At 40.3% G+C, this 15,492-nt stretch overlaps 3 protein-coding genes across 6 annotated transcripts; 1 reads left to right on the top strand and 2 right to left on the bottom strand.

The window, feature by feature from the left end:
- Positions 1 to 4,199, bottom strand: LOC119009386 (macrophage mannose receptor 1-like). 2 transcript variants are annotated; one of them, XM_037080606.1, is made up of 6 exons: positions 3,488 to 4,199; positions 2,398 to 2,505; positions 1,942 to 2,310; positions 1,025 to 1,366; positions 842 to 936; positions 1 to 685 (listed from the first exon to the last, which is right to left on the bottom strand). In XM_037080606.1, exons 2-6 carry the CDS (start codon positions 2,429 to 2,431, stop codon positions 608 to 610), a joined length of 918 nt encoding a protein of 305 aa, XP_036936501.1. In that variant the 5' UTR covers positions 2,432 to 2,505; positions 3,488 to 4,199; the 3' UTR covers positions 1 to 607. The 2 variants fall into 2 exon arrangements, with proteins under 2 accessions (XP_036936501.1, XP_036936502.1); XM_037080607.1 differs by having other exon boundaries at positions 2,146 to 2,310; positions 3,488 to 4,193.
- A 2,428-nt stretch (positions 4,200 to 6,627) lies between these two features.
- Positions 6,628 to 9,241, top strand: LOC119009387 (troponin T, slow skeletal muscle-like). 2 transcript variants are annotated; one of them, XM_037080609.1, is made up of 12 exons: positions 6,628 to 7,038; positions 7,162 to 7,175; positions 7,268 to 7,294; positions 7,451 to 7,469; positions 7,586 to 7,646; positions 7,741 to 7,857; positions 7,984 to 8,061; positions 8,206 to 8,319; positions 8,396 to 8,505; positions 8,589 to 8,679; positions 8,762 to 8,802; positions 9,108 to 9,241. In XM_037080609.1, exons 1-12 carry the CDS (start codon positions 6,980 to 6,982, stop codon positions 9,151 to 9,153), a joined length of 777 nt encoding a protein of 258 aa, XP_036936504.1. In that variant the 5' UTR covers positions 6,628 to 6,979; the 3' UTR covers positions 9,154 to 9,241. The 2 variants fall into 2 exon arrangements, with proteins under 2 accessions (XP_036936504.1, XP_036936503.1); XM_037080608.1 differs by having other exon boundaries at positions 6,628 to 7,175.
- A 3-nt stretch (positions 9,242 to 9,244) lies between these two features.
- Positions 9,245 to 15,404, bottom strand: LOC119009382 (dynein assembly factor 3, axonemal-like). 2 transcript variants are annotated; one of them, XM_037080603.1, is made up of 13 exons: positions 15,374 to 15,404; positions 14,580 to 14,700; positions 14,160 to 14,242; positions 12,914 to 13,020; positions 12,729 to 12,822; positions 12,488 to 12,642; positions 12,135 to 12,314; positions 11,869 to 11,991; positions 11,651 to 11,773; positions 10,765 to 10,909; positions 10,334 to 10,448; positions 10,083 to 10,157; positions 9,245 to 9,915 (listed from the first exon to the last, which is right to left on the bottom strand). In XM_037080603.1, exons 1-13 carry the CDS (start codon positions 15,387 to 15,389, stop codon positions 9,771 to 9,773), a joined length of 1,482 nt encoding a protein of 493 aa, XP_036936498.1. In that variant the 5' UTR covers positions 15,390 to 15,404; the 3' UTR covers positions 9,245 to 9,770. The 2 variants fall into 2 exon arrangements, with proteins under 2 accessions (XP_036936498.1, XP_036936497.1); XM_037080602.1 differs by lacking the exon at positions 15,374 to 15,404 and adding an exon at positions 14,776 to 14,821 and having other exon boundaries at positions 14,580 to 14,697.
- Between the last annotated feature and the right edge of the window lie 88 nt (positions 15,405 to 15,492).

The raw sequence follows: 15,492 nt of genomic DNA, 5'->3' as shown, positions 1-15,492 counted from the left end.
GCGTGTCTGTTTGTTGCTTCACATTTAGCATCACACTCCCACAGTCAGAGTCACAATGGACAGAACCAGAGACACTACATGTATTTATTAATTTTTTTCACACGGTAACATTCTTCTATTCAAAACTCAGTGCCTACATTAACGAAAATGCAACTCTTCAATCTTGACACAGTGATTTTTCACATATGCAGTAGAACTCCCTGACACCTATAAAAAGACTTAAATGTTATAAATCAGTGGTGTTCCCCTTTAAAGGTGAAGTATGTCACTCCAATGTCACCAGGCAAACAGCTTGCAGTTCAAACTGGGAACTTGGAGTCTTTTTTGCAAGACAGGACGAGCTGAGGCTAGCGGGTTAGCATGCTAATTCAGTAAATATATCTGCGACAAAGATCTCTTTGTCTTTGACAGTTTTTAGTGATTTAAAAAGACTTTAATAAAAGCACACCTACTGTTGGTTAAAAAGAAATAGCAAATATAAACCATTGATAACATCATGAAAAATGTTAAATTCCACCTCATCGACACAAAAATTATATCTGAGTATTGAAACTGTCCATACAGACGTTCAGGAGTAATTGTACCGTCCTGTTTGGCACTGCAGGTTTCACTCTTTTTTCTTGAAAATCGTCCCATCTGGCTGGACTCTCCATTGAACCCTGGCACCCTCAAACCTTTTTTGGATCTATGGAAGAAAGACAAAATTAGTATTTCAAACCACACCTTAATTCAATTAGAGTAGTTGGTATGTTACTGTGATAGTGGTGTTTATACACTGGTGGTGTACATCCTCTTGATCTCTGCCAGTGTTACGAAAGAGCAACACTGAGCAAAAACTTACTTGGGCCAAAATGGCTTCGCTCGTAGCAGAATCACCCAAGTTCAAGGACGAGTCTGACTTCAGTTCCAGCCTCACGACATACCTCCATGTGACTGCTGTGGTTAAATAATCAGAAATAATACATTCCCTCAAGCATGAATTCACTTTGTTTTATAAATCAATCATCAAGTCTTTGTTGCTTACCACTGTAGCAGTAGAAGGGAAATGAGCTGCCACACGCTCTGTCCCACAACGTCTCGTAAAAGGTGTCAAACAAAACACACTCTCCATCGTGATTTGGCTGATCGCTCTCCCAGTATCTGAAGGAACTGTTGCTCTGGTCCGACCATGTCCACTGATCCCTGAACAAACCGATCCAGAAGGTGGTCGTCGATGGCCCGCTTTCATTAAGCATTTGCTGTAAGGCCTGATTTTCGGTCTGGCTGCTCACACTGGCCAAGTCGTGGTAATTCTGTCGGCAGTACCCCTGGGCACTCCTCCAAGACTTCTCCTCAAGAACAACATGCATCTTACTGGAGCCCTCACCTGTAAATATTGCAAAATGTGCTGAAAATATTAACATGTTTGGGAAGGATGGAAAAAACGTGTACATCTGGTTCAAGCTTCTGTATACACTTCAAAGTGCAATACGGAGACAGTCCAGTGATGTAAATTGCACTTCCATTGAATGGGTGAAGAAAAAAGATGGTAAAAAATAATAACTTTAAAAAATGTTGCAGTTCTTATTATTATATTTAATTGACTAATTCCTGCCCATCTAATGTTCATTTCACAGTTTGTTCTTTTAATTTAGGTGTGAAATAAAAAAGTATTTTAATTGTTTATTGTTTATCTCATACTGTCCACTGCTGCAGCACCTCTATTCACCCTCTGGCAAAACACCCACTTTGAGTGTCTCTTTAAGGCATCACAACCTTACAGAAGTCTTGACGACTCATTTAGAGGCACCGTTTTATAGCATGTTTGTATTTCTCCGTGGATTAAGAATTTTGATATTTGCACAGCATTTTTTTTTTTAGCAGCTAGACCACTGCACTTACTGCTTTATAGTAGGAAATGAATGTGTTATACCTGTCTAGCTGTCACATCAAAGCCATTACCTTCCTGGCAGACAAAGGGAAGGACTGCTTCACAGGATGCACTGAGCCATTTCCCATCACCCCTCATGCCTCCACAGTTGTAGGAGGAATCAGGTGGACTGGCCCAGTTAGTGTAGTCAGTGGTCTGAGCCTCTCCCACAGACCACATCCAGGACCCCACCACACCCCCCTTTTTCAGACCAATCCAGATACTTCTCCCCTCACCACTGGCTGCCGCTATCTCCACCAGCCTCCGCATGTCATCTCGGTTGCTGACGGAGGCGAGGTCAGTGTAGCTGTTTCTGCAGTAGCTCTGTGCCTGGGCCCATGTCTTGGCCTCGCTTATCAGGTGGTACTCTCGATGAATGGGTGAGCACAAAGTGACACAACCTGCCCGAGAGAGACCCACCGAAACAATAACGAGAGGAACTGTTTTCGGACGGTGTCACACAGTTATTTTTACACAAAGAAACTTACCTGAAGCCAGCAGCCAGATCACCAGATGGAGCATATTTCTCCTGGGATGTAAACAATGAATCTTATGCTTCTCTCAGTGCAGGTCCAAGCTTTTCCGAGTTGAATTTACTTAATTCATTAAACAAACAAATAACAACAAAATGAGAAGAGGATTTTAAATCACTGCTTTGCCTGTTCGGGACTCTCAAGCGACCTGAGCTCTGCAGGTAGTCATTTAGTTTGCTTATGCCTCTGGTGGATATTTTGACTATATTTGCCTTCATTATGTTATCTTCTAAAAATAATGAGGGCACAATGGGATTACAATGTATTGAATTACTAAAAGAAAAAAAAATCCCAGAAACCTCATTTTATACCACTAATAGCCCTTTTATTTGATACAGTAATAAATGCCTCTAGTGACTTGATTTCTCAACAACTGCAAAGCTACATCTGTGACACAACAGACAAGCGTCCCAGAACCATGTGAATGTATTCTAGAGCCACGATTAGCCGATGAATCTATTGTAATATTAAAATTAATCTGCTATTTTCATAACTAATCAATCACTTAAGTTTTCCTTTTATGTCGTCATGCGTACAAAAACTGAATGAGCAAACTCTGGAAACAAACTTTGTTTTCATGACGGACTAAATTGAATTAACAAACTGAGAAGGACAACACAGTGTCAGCTAAGAAAGTAATAAATATGTCTGAGTTTGTACTATTACTGTATCAATATTGTGAATGTTAAAATTCTGGAGTTTCTTTACCAAAACTACATAGTACCCCTTTAAGAAAGAAATGACAAAACATTCTAGTTTATATAATTTGAAACATAATAACTTTGGGTTTTTGGGCAGTTGGTATAGAAAAGACGTGAATGTGTCATCATTATCGCTAAATGGAAATACAATTAAATTATAAAATGGTCTGAAGACTTGGTATTTTCAGTCCTGATGTATTCTTTGACACGTTTGATGACATCTGTTCAAAAATCTAATTATGCTGTAAATTAGCATTATCAGTCCCTGCTGTGTTTTGCAAATAATGACATATTACATTCTATTGATAGCTCTATTTTGTAAATCATTCTCAATAATCTCTCACCTTATGCTCAGATGTTTTCCTCATGAGAGATACAGTTCACCTCTGCAGGTTGTTATTCTTCCTTTCTGTCGCCCCAAAGGACCTCATGGAAATGCTGTTTGCATATGAGATTCACGAGGGCTCATTTGCATTTCACAAAAATATGTAAGAATCTGCAAATGCTGTAACGACAGGGTGAGAGAAATGCTCACGACGTCTTCTTCTTAGTCACGACCTTACAGTAACATAAATAGCTGTTGTGGATGTTCCTCTTTTTTCCACTGATTAGTCAATAAAGACTCAAAGTTGTATTACAGTTTCATGGTCTGACTTATTTTTGTCCTTAAGTGAACTGTAAACCATTTCAATATGAGGACAGGCTCAAAATCCAAAATAAATTACTGATTACTATACAAGTAATGATTTTCCTATTTTCATACAAGTTAGTTTCCTCTGAATCATTCTTCAAGGTCCACCTCTGTAACCAAGATTGAAGGTTTCGGTGATGTTCAGGGCCGCAACGAAGGATCTCTCTCTCTTTTTTTTTGCCTCGTTATTCTCTCTCTTCAGTCTCTATTTATCTTGCGCCACCTGTCTTTTTGTCTCCTCTTTCAGCGGTGAGGTCAGCAGCAAACCCCTCACTCATTATCCTGCCTGTCAGACTTCAGCTTATGCTCTCAAAAGCCGCCAATAATCCACATACAGTCCCTGTCCAATCTTTTCTAAATCGTGCCCCTCACCACCCCACCTCACACACACACACACACACACACACACACACACACACACAAACACACACACATTGTAGCTCAACACACTTCTCTCTCACTCCGGAGGACCCCCCCTCTTAAATACAGCTCTGTCTCCCCTGTACGTATTACTCCTCGTTTTCATCATCAGTGAACATTCTTCACTTTTGCTCTTCAGGTACGTTGCTCTGATTTTTTATTTTTGTACAATGCTGTGGTATAAAGAAATACCTATTAAACATGAGACCATTTGGAAGCAGTACAGCAGTTTCTGCCCATCTGAGATATTTGCAGCCAGTCAAAAAGTTGAAGTAAAGGATTTTCTTAACGCAGGAAATGTCTTCCATCACTTTTGTCAGGCACAATCTTTAAGTGTAACGATTAGCAGCAGGCTACTGTGGTTGATGTAGCAGATCTACAATTTCTGGGTTAATGTGCACAAAATTGGGTTTGCTTACGAAGTGTGGTTAATGAGCTGTAACCATTTTAAATAACATTGTTGTTTGGTGACTTCCAAGACTGTAAAACATTTTGTCAGAGTATCAGTCACAAAAAGGGTCACTTACATAATGAATCTATAGAGAACTATCACCACATCTACAGTTCCTCTCAGCACTAGAGATTTTCAGTAACCTCAGGCTTATTGTTCTAGTTTTCTGGGTTAAAGCAGCTTTAAAGGGACAGTTCAGATCAAAACTATATATTTTTGGACATGAAGTGCTATTTATCCATCTAGATTGTTCTGGTGGTGTCGAGGTTTGGAGACATCAGCTGTATATTCTCTTGAATATGATGGAACTAGACAGCGCTTGTCTTGTGGTGATCAATGCGGAAACAAAAAAGAAAACCCTCAGCAGCACTGTTTTTCTATAAATCATGACCCAGTTACTCAAGATAACCCACAGAGTTAGTTGTGAGCCACTTTATGCTAGTAGCTGCCTAGGACCAACTGACAGACACACACCAAGTTAGCAACTGATGTTAGCTAGTGAGCATAGCTGAGCATTAAGCTGCTAAAGGAGTTGGTGGAGACCAAAAACGGAGCTAAAAGGAGAGTAAATATTTCATCAGGTAGCCAGAAACATAACTCCGAGTCAGTGCTAATGTTGCTGTTCAACTGCTTTGTGCATAAATGCCGGTGTTTGCGAAATAGTTTGCCTTATGAACTTTTAACGTGCTAACATGTTAGTGGTGAGTTCATAGCTTGTTCCTACTACCTGCAAGAGGCCCAAAAAATCAGCTACTGCACTTGAAACATTTTAAAATGGTCAAAAAATTTAAACTTCAAACATTTGACAGACATGTTAGGCCTGCAGTATTAGACATCTTTTGCAACTTTGGGATTTTCCCTTAATTACATAAAAAAATCAGAGGGCTCTCCTCCAAAACATAACATCATAAGCTGTGTTGGGTGTTGATAAAGGTGTATAATATCTCTGAAATCCGGAACGCTCCCTCATGACAAGTTATTCTCGGTGCCCTTGGCCTCTCTGTCCGACTGCATGGCGGTCCGTTTAGCCAGAATCAGCCAACAGTGAAGCATTGTGATGAATTCCTCTCCCAATCCCTCATCTGCCTTTTGTCCATGTGCCCGTGTTTACTCAGAATCACATGCTCATGCTCTGAGATCTTGGCTGAAAACTAGCTATGGAGGGATCTGAGGGACTTTGCGGACTTTGAGGAACCTCAGTGCTTCGTGTACCATGTTAATACACTCAAAGACGGGCAGTCTGGGAGGGCTTCCAGTTATTTGCATTGGAAATAGTGTTTCAAAATTTGGTCTATTGCTGGTGTGTCTTCCTAGAGATTTCTGTTTGTTCAGTTTAAGAGCAGCTCAGATCAGACTATTTTGCCTTTGTGATATTATACTACTGAATCCAAGTCACACCGAAATACTTATATAATCGGCTGCAGTTATGGTTAGGAATGCTAAAATATTTGTCCCCACACACATTTAGATATTCCCTCAGTTCAGTGAGACTACAAGTAGATCAAATGATAATAGAGGACTTGGCTGGTGTTAATAGCAGCGGGCCGACTGGCTTAATCTCTCCATCCCACATTCTCTCTTGTAAATCAAATTAATAAAGAGGGATTGGCCAGCTGATACCTCGCTGTTATCTTGGGTAACAGGACACTGCTCTGGCCTACAGTCCCTCCAGCCTCTTCTATTCCTAGATCATTAGCTACAAATGGCCTTCCCTTTAATCTTATTCTTTGAACAAAAGCGCTGACCCCACTGACTCCTGTGGCCCTCTCATAAGTCGTGATATTTGTTCACAATTTGTATTTTCTGACCTCGGGAGACAGGAGCTTATAGCGCTATTAAAGCTCAGCCATCTGGAGTCGCTGGCAAACAATTCACATACAGTGAGGTGTATTATTGAAGTTTAATTGAATGATGCCCTTTACTGAAATATTATATTTAAGTTTGTAACTTTTGTTAAACAGCTAGTTATGTATTTCATTTCCCCACAATTTCCAGTGTAGTTGCTATAAAGGTGGCATACAGTGGCCCTTTTCCTCTTATGTCATGTTGTTTTACTCTGAATATAAACAGAGATTTGCTTTCCATTGACTTTTTCTGTCACTGATCAATTAGGAAGTGGTGCAATGATAAAGATTTCTGAGATTCTCTGCATTTAAACAATGTTCAACCTGGAACAGAAGAGAAGGACATTTGAGCATCCCATCCTAAAATGTTTTTTTTTTTTTTTTTTAACTCTTTTTAGCATAATTACATTTTAAAAGCTGTTTATGTGAAATGTCTTATATTTTACTTTTTGATTTCAGTCTCACCATGTCTGACTTTGACGAACATGGGTGAGTCAATCCAGGACTAGCTACCTTATTTCTCATTTCATTATACATGAACTTTTCTTTAGATGTTGTTTTTTTTTTGATTGTACGTCTGATTTATACCTTCAACTCTTGTGTTTTATGTAGAGGCCACCAGGAGGGTAAGAACATTCATTTATTATCAGTTTAACAAAGCAGCCGCTTGATGTTTTTCTCTTTACTCAATCACGCTGTCACTCTTTCTTTTCTCCAGAGGAGGATGAGGAGCAGGGAGAGGGAGGTGAGACTGTGACGCAGAGCTGTGTTGATTTTGTTGAACTGTTGTCCGATTCAATTTTTCTTTTAAAGCCTCTTTACCTATTAGAAACTAAACTATTGATTTTATCTGGTCTGACTGATTCACTCTCTCGTTGCTGCTCTGGCTTTCATGTTGAAGAAGAACGCCCCAAATACAAGTAAGCCTAATTGGGGATACTCAGCATTAAAAATAAAGTCATATTTTTCCAACAAATGCCTCTCAAAGAAGTAAAAATGAATATAATTTGAGACCTGTCCTCGTGTTATTTCACAGGCCTTTGGTAACACAGCTCGCCGCCCCCAAAATCCCTGAGGGGGAGCGGGTGGACTTTGATGTATGTTCCCTAAAGGTTGTTATTAAATCAACAATTCAATTATTCTAGCACCAAAAATAGCATTAAATAATCCTGATCCGCTGGCTCCTGTTAGGATATCCACAGGAAAAGGATGGAGAAAGATCTTCTGGAGCTGCAGACTCTAATTGACGTCCATTTTGAGCAGAGAAAGAAGGAGGAGGAGGAGCTCATTGGACTCAAAGAGAGGATTGTAAAGCCTTTTTCTATGCCGTTTTCAAATGTATTTGTCTGAAATGGAGACACATTGAATATTCAGAATAATAGAGCTTCAAAAGCTGTCTGTAATAGTCCAGCTGGCACGGATTCTGTGTTGTAGGAGAGCCGCCGGGCAGAAAGAGCTGAGCAGCAGCGTGTGAGGGCTGAAAAAGAGCGTGACAGACAGACGCGGATTGCGGTAATTAATGTTGTATACCGTATGCTGTTTAATCCATGCACGTCAATAATCTGCTTAGATCACAATATCATGACCCCACACACTATAGAAAAAGCTATTCAAATAAGAGAAAGTGCAGTAACAAGCTGAAGGTTGCTTCCTCAGGAGGAGAGACAGAGGAAAGAGGATGAGGAGGCCAAGAAGAGGGCAGACGATGAGGCCAAGAAGAAGAAAGTGCTCTCCAACATGGGGGCTCACTTTGGAGGGTTCCTCGCCAAGGTCAGACAAATACATCCGCAGGTTTGTAGACCTCATGTGCCTCATACCCCTAGAAAGCGGGTTTTCCCTCCTGCAGGTAGAGCAGCGGCGAGGCAAAAGGCAAACTGCGAGGGAAATCAAGAAGAAGACTCTGGCAGAGAGACGCAAGCCTCTGGCGATTGAGAACCTGAGAGAGGACGGTCTGAGGTCAGTTTAAAGTCCATTTTCATGAAGATTTTAAAGGGGGTGTACTTCTGTCATTTCAAGGTATTAATGCTGCCGTGTTTTAGAGAGAGAGCCAAGGAGATGTGGGAAAGTATCTACCAGTTGGAGTCTGAGAAATTTGACCTGACTGAGAAGATGAGGAGGCAGAAGTATGAGGTGGGCCAATTCACTGAGAATTTACAACACTAGTTTAAACATAAAAGCTCATTTGTGACGTTAGAATGCGTCTTCTTTCCAGATCAATGTCCTCCTGAACAGAATCCAGCATGCTCAGAAATTGTGAGTCAGTCTGCTCGTCTCAAACTACACAACTCCTACACCCAAGGAAAGAAAGAAAAATAGTATGGCATTGTGGAAAGCTACTTTGCATAGATTATGCAAACATGTGGCAAAAGTCACTTATACACAGGAAATATCAAATTCACAACTCTGAAACATTTGCACACATTCCAAGATATGAACGCAGTGTGAAAGAGAAAGAGAAGTACTTCCCTTTCTACCTCCAATCAGTCACAACTGCTGTTCTTTTCTGTGTGGATGGAAACTTTTCCTGATTGCCTATTATTTTTCTTGTGTCACTGCAGCAAAAAGGTCCACGGTAAGGGGAAGGTTGGAGGACGCTGGAAGTGAACAAGTACGGGACGCAAAGAGAAGACAGTTCACTAGTTTCAAAACAAGATATAAGTAATTTTGCAGTGTTTATCACTTACTCTACGACAGATAGTATTTGTTTGACATTTATTGAAATACATTCATTCACAGTTGTGTCTGTAATCATTAAAATGCACGTATACATAAAATGGATGTTATATCAGTGTCATTCAAATTGGAAATAAATTCTGAGTATTACTCTTAAAGAGTTTAGATTAAAACATAGTAAAATTCACAGCTACTGCAGAGGGAATACCACAAACGGATGAAGCTCAAAGGGACTATATGTAAGAATTCTGGTAAAAAACATTTTATAGTTAGCTGCACAGCTAACTGAGACTAGCCTGGAACTAGGTAAGCTACAGCTAGCAGCAGTAGGCAGTTTCTCTGGTGATATGCTGCCTCCTATTTGTTTAGAGAACAGGTTGCCAATTCTTCCATATTGCACCTTTAACTTCTTTATGAAGGAAAAATAAAGATTAAGATCTTATAAAATGTCTGAGCTGTGATGCAAAATCACCTTGACTAGACTGTTTTATACAGTAAAACTAAAGCTGCTGACAATGGGAGCAGAGCTCTGATGATATTAACCACCTTTACGTCTTCCTCTGTGGTATGAAAACAGCATGTACGTCATCACTCTTCCCCTCATGCCAAGGCTCAAATCCACCCTGGAGAGCGATGCTTGCCACTTTCTTTGCAAAGCCTTCCTCTTGCTCTTTGTTCAGATCCAAAATGTACCTGAGATACACAGACACACAAATGCAAATAAATGCGGTCAATTAAATATGGTAATTATAGCATACCCTAAAGCAAATACTCTGCACTTGGGAATTACATAGTCACTGTACTCTTGGTGACTGTACTGTCACCATGGTAACAAGCTCAGTTACTATAAAAACCCTCACTTGGCCAACTCTACGACGAGCACGGCGTCTGGGGCTGCAATCTGTCTCAATGCTGGGCCCAACTGGTGCGCGCAGCTTCACAGCAGTGACAGGGAAACAAAAGCACAGAAATGAAACATGATATGCTGTCGGCGAGACTGGGCAGTGAATGGATCTATTTTGAGTTTAGTTACTTTATTTACATCTAAGAAAATATGGAGTATTTACTCAGTAAAGTGATCTTTGTTGTAACTAGAGGAAAAAGCTCTCACCTTGCAGAGAAGTAGATGGTGTTAAAGAAGTGGGAGTATTTCTGTTTATCTGGCAGCTTTTGAAGTGAATCCATAGGCAGGAACGTCACAGAGACTCTATTAAGATGTATCAGGTCTGAAGAGGATTTTTGAAAGTTCAGTGCTAAAAAACATCGGGTTTCATTTGTTTTCCTTTGTTTGCTGAATGTCAGAACAGTCTTCAGAGAGACGGGAAGTCATCGACCATACATACGCTTGACTATGGAAACGAAAACAGACTGAAACCACAAATCACTCAACGTAATTAAATCCAATCTTTCACCTCAGCTTAAATCCTTTCACTCTGAGTTAAACAGCTTTTGTTCCCTATTAGCTGCTGTTCCTTTTCTCACGTGCACTGAAGTGACAATCATCTGCAACCACAGGTCTGCTAGTGTTAAATAGCCATTTACCGTCAATAGTGACAGATTTTCGGTCAACCTGTGGGGATGGCTCTTTTATCTCTGTGTCTGATTGAGAGGTAGTGGGGAAGCACCGTCTACTGGACAGGGACTGGAACAATGCCTGTACATTGACAAAGGAGATATCCTGCGCTGTCTGTGGATAAGAGAAAAAGGAAGGAGCTTACTGCTTCTTGTAGGATAAAAGAAAGTGGAGGCATAACTATAATCTAGGAGGCTGTTTACACCCGGCATAAACATCTTTGCTGAGTGATCCAACACACATGGACAGCTCAAAGTACACAAATTCACACCTGGCTTTAGAATGTGTCTCAACATGCTCCTCGAGTCACCGCGTGGAGGGAAATGATTTAAAGGCTGCTAAATGAGCAAATGTAGGTAAATTTCTCTTCCATCACAACTCTCAAAATTGTGCAATTTTTTTTGAGGGAGTCTAGAGATACAGTGTCGACTAGCTCAGTGAAAGCAGGTGAAACAGACAGTGTATTCACAAACATCTGCTGTTTGTACTGACAGATACGGCAGTCCAAACAAGTAATTTGCATTACAATGAAAAAAATGGAAATCAGACAGCTTGTTTTATGTGTACGAGAATTCATTTTGCCTGTAGTTGTGGCCTCTTTTTGTTGTTTTGCAGAGAAGGTCAGTTGTGCAGGTTATCAATCAGTATTGCCCAGAACTGCTTAAAAATGTGGTCACACTTGGCCCTGAACACCTCTGAATGTGGCCTGAGTGATCAGATCTCAATAGGTCCTCAATGCGTCTCTGGCGCGTCTTGAGCTGTTCACTTGCGGTCAGATCAACAAAGATGTGTGTAAATGCCAGGTGTAAACCACCACTAACATGCAGTAGGTGGCACCACTACTGTATGTGTCACCTTAATGTGTTGCCCATTCTGTGTCTTCAGCAGGCTCTCGTCATCAGTTTCAATTCCAAAGGTGAGGTAGGGACTGGAAACAATGTCTCCCCAGTAGCCCCTGACAGCCACTCTGTTCCCTCTCTGTCCGAAACACATACATAGCATACAATACCTTTATTTCATCTTATTGCTTCATCATGTGGAAAGGTCATGTAGGAAAACAGGCTCACACTAACCTTACTGAAGACTCTTGAAGAAAGCAAACTTGGATTGGTCATCTGGTAGACACCTTCCCTCATTTCGAATGCCAAACCCCGCTCCCTCCACTGCATGTATTGTTGTTTGTTAATGAGACCACACTGCAGATAGAGAGTCGGAACAAAAAGAATGTTCATCTCTTTTTGCAACCTCCAAATATCCATACTTTTTCAAGAATTTTGGCAAATTTGAGAAGCTCATTTTGATCAACATTCAAAGGAAAATACACCAGGTATTTAAATACCCCTTTTTGGTGCAGTTTCATTGTAAGGTCCCAATCGAAGCAGCCCATCTTGGAGTTGTAACGTGTTCCGAGGTGCTGCCTGACCCGATAATCCCAGGCTTTGGACATTGAGATAGACAATGAAGACTGAGGCTGCATCCACAGCTTGAATATCCTGGCCAGCTCATCTCTCTCCTTGAACTGCAGAAAAATAAATGTTGATTATGAAATTAGGAGACTTCCAGTGAATTCATGAAGCTGTGTTTTGTCCAATATGTGCTGTGAAAAGGCTTTAATATGGATTTAAGTGAGCAGGCCTCAATGTCTGATGTTCTTGTCTTAAAGAAACACAGATAATGGGCTAGTTTATCAACCTTGAGAAGAGTCGTGTTCAGACAGGGGTGTGTGGGCGTCTCCAGTGCTTCAGTAACAGACAGAGAGAGCTGTGATGCTGCACATCTCAGCGTCTCCTCCGTCTGACTGCGGATCTCACCGTTCCCAAACACCTCCAGGAAAACCTCTGTTTTCTCTGTAAATAAAAATAAAAAAGACATGGAAAAATAACCAAAATGTTTAGCATTATTAATATTATTAATTTCACAAAATCCCACGCACCATTATGTCCCATGCCTTCCAGGGGCATCAGAGCCAAGTAGAGAAGCAGCAGCTGTCTAGCCACTACCTCCATGCTGTTTTCTATCACCCACACCTGCAGTAGAGCAGAGAGAAGACGTTTGGTCAGGGTAGAGTATAGCTATTTGCTTTCAGGGGTCACACAGCTTCACATTTAGGGGACTCACATGGAGGCTTCCTTCGCTTGGGAAACCAGCAATGGTCTTCAAAATATGTCGTGGATCTGCGCTGCCAACCAGCAAAACATTGACCTGTCCTTCAGGTCTTGCAGGGCCTGGGCACAGAGAGAGAAAGCACGCACTAGCTCCAACAACTTATACATCCAGGGCTGTGCACTCATCCTCAATGATTTGTGCTGAAATTATTATCTATAGCACTTAATTATAAAAGATGGCATTGAATCTATGCACGGATCTGTAGTATCAAATTTTAGTCAGATACTTAAATTATATGTAATTCATAATTTTGTCATAGTTTTAGACTTTATTATTAAGTGTTTTTAATGGCTGTTTCTGTGTAATTAATCATTAATTGTGAAAATTGTTTGGCTCGCTGATTCTTGACTAAAAAAAAAAAGAAAAAAGTAAGGTACTGTGAAACACTTCAATGCTATCCAAATTTAATTATAGAAACACTGCACCATTAAGTTCAGTGGCTTTGCAGTAGATACCAAAAAGATATTTTTAGGGACTGTCAGTGTTTCTGTTTTGAGAAGGAAGTCATAGTTTGGTTAAACAAATGTGTTATATATAGCCAGTTTGTATATCTAATATATTGCATACAGACCTGTTTCAGTGTTCATGAGTGATTTGTCTGGTTATTGTACATAGTCAAGACTCATGTTTGTTTTCTGCTGCTGTAACTATGATACATTATTTGCAAGTATAACATAAAGCCTGTAATGATACCATACTATAAAATATAGTGATGGAATGTAGCATAACAGTACTGTAATTAAGCACGATTTTTGAGGTACCTGTACTTTACCTGAGTATTTCAAGTTTCGTGTACTTTATACTTCCATTCTACTACATTTTGGAGGCAAATATTTTAATATCTACTGCAGGATCCATCCTCTGTGGCTCTTCCTGAGGTTTCTTCCATCAGTTTTCACAGTTATAAGGGTTTTAAATTTTTGTTTTTCTGCCCACAGAGGCAATATGATTGTGATTTTGGGTTATATAAATAAAAATGATTTGATTTGATTACTGTTAAGCAGTTTTATAAATAACAATGCAGTGTATTTTAAAAGGGGCTTGTATGTAAATGTATGTCTCAAATACATGTGGTGGAATAAAAAGCAGAATTTTTGAGAGTATATAAGTAAAATGTACGTCAGTTGCGTAAAACTATGACTACGCTGACGCACGTGTGCAAGAGGATCACGCATCCTCGTGCACGTGAGGCTCTCACCCGGAGTCAGCAGGTCGCGCGCAGGACTGAAGCCCCACCAGGTGACGCAGCCCGCCGCTTCAGACGGCCGTCCAGCGCTCATCCTGTAACATTGACGAGAAACACTCAAACAGGGCCGTCCACCTTACTGTAAGTGGTTCACATCATGACACACAGCTGTGGTAATATAATTGTCTCAGTAGCGCCAGTTTGTCCGCCAGTTTGTTTGTTAGCTTAGCTTAGTTTAGCGAGATCGTTAACTAACGCTAGCCAACGGTTCTTGTAAAAAAAAAAAAAAAAGAAGAGCAGTTTATGTTAGCTTCAAATAGACGGTGTTATCGAGGGGCACAAAACTATCTCAAAACTCAATATGGAGATATAATATGAAATAAACTGCGACCAAGTTCATGTCATTAAAGTATAGTAATGGGGAACACTCACCTCACAGACTGGTTTTTGACAACTAGAGTAAAATTCGCCGCTAGCTGCCCGACCCAACACAAAGTTTGGGTTCTGCTGCTATGGCAACAGTGTCTTAAATGGGGAGGACGGCCGCCATCTACTGGTGAAATGGCGGGAAAAAACTTTTACATCAATTTGTGGTGCAGCCAAGAACATAGACACATTCAAAACATACCAGATATACATGAACAATAGCCTAAGATCATCTGTAGCAGCCATCATCAATATCATCAAGGTCCAGGCAGATGCTCATTGCAAACGGCGTCTGAACTGAATCTAATTGAAGTGTAGGTCAACAATTATCATTGAATGTATTAAAAATTAGTAGTTACCTTACTGCCCATTCCCTGTTTATCTATTTAATTCACATCCCCTGGTCCATGTATTTCCCAACATCCTCATGACTCAAGGGTCTTGATTAAATTAGTAATTGCTTTTGGAAGAAATATGTTTTTTTTTAATGTTTTTTGCTCATTTGGGTATTGGTTGTGGGGTTTTGTTTACCTCTTACTCGAATTGAGTGACCAGAATTTGTCTAAAAGGACGAGATGTATGCAACCGGACCTTGTGGTGTGATCTCAGTCGGCCTGGTCGGATGTAGATGGTCAGCTTGCTTAACTTTTTTCTGTGAGTTTGTCTGAATGTCCATACCAGCATACATTCACCCAGGATACTCTCAATGAAACATCTGTAAACAAGGTTTTTTTTTAACTTTTTTTTTTCAAAGTTTAAAAAGACACATTTTTTTTAAAGGTAGTAAATGCACTACTCACCCTTTTTTGATAACATAACATCAGGACATTGGTCCCAGGAGTGCTTGTAAAATCTGTGCTTTGGTCTTAAATATGTTCAGGTTCAAATGTGAGGCCTCTCACCAGTCAATGAAGTCATT

This window comes from Acanthopagrus latus, chromosome 20 (assembly GCF_904848185.1).
Source record: "Acanthopagrus latus isolate v.2019 chromosome 20, fAcaLat1.1, whole genome shotgun sequence".
Classification (NCBI taxonomy): domain Eukaryota; kingdom Metazoa; phylum Chordata; class Actinopteri; order Spariformes; family Sparidae; genus Acanthopagrus; species Acanthopagrus latus.
This window is presented reverse-complemented; position numbering and strand designations above follow the sequence as displayed.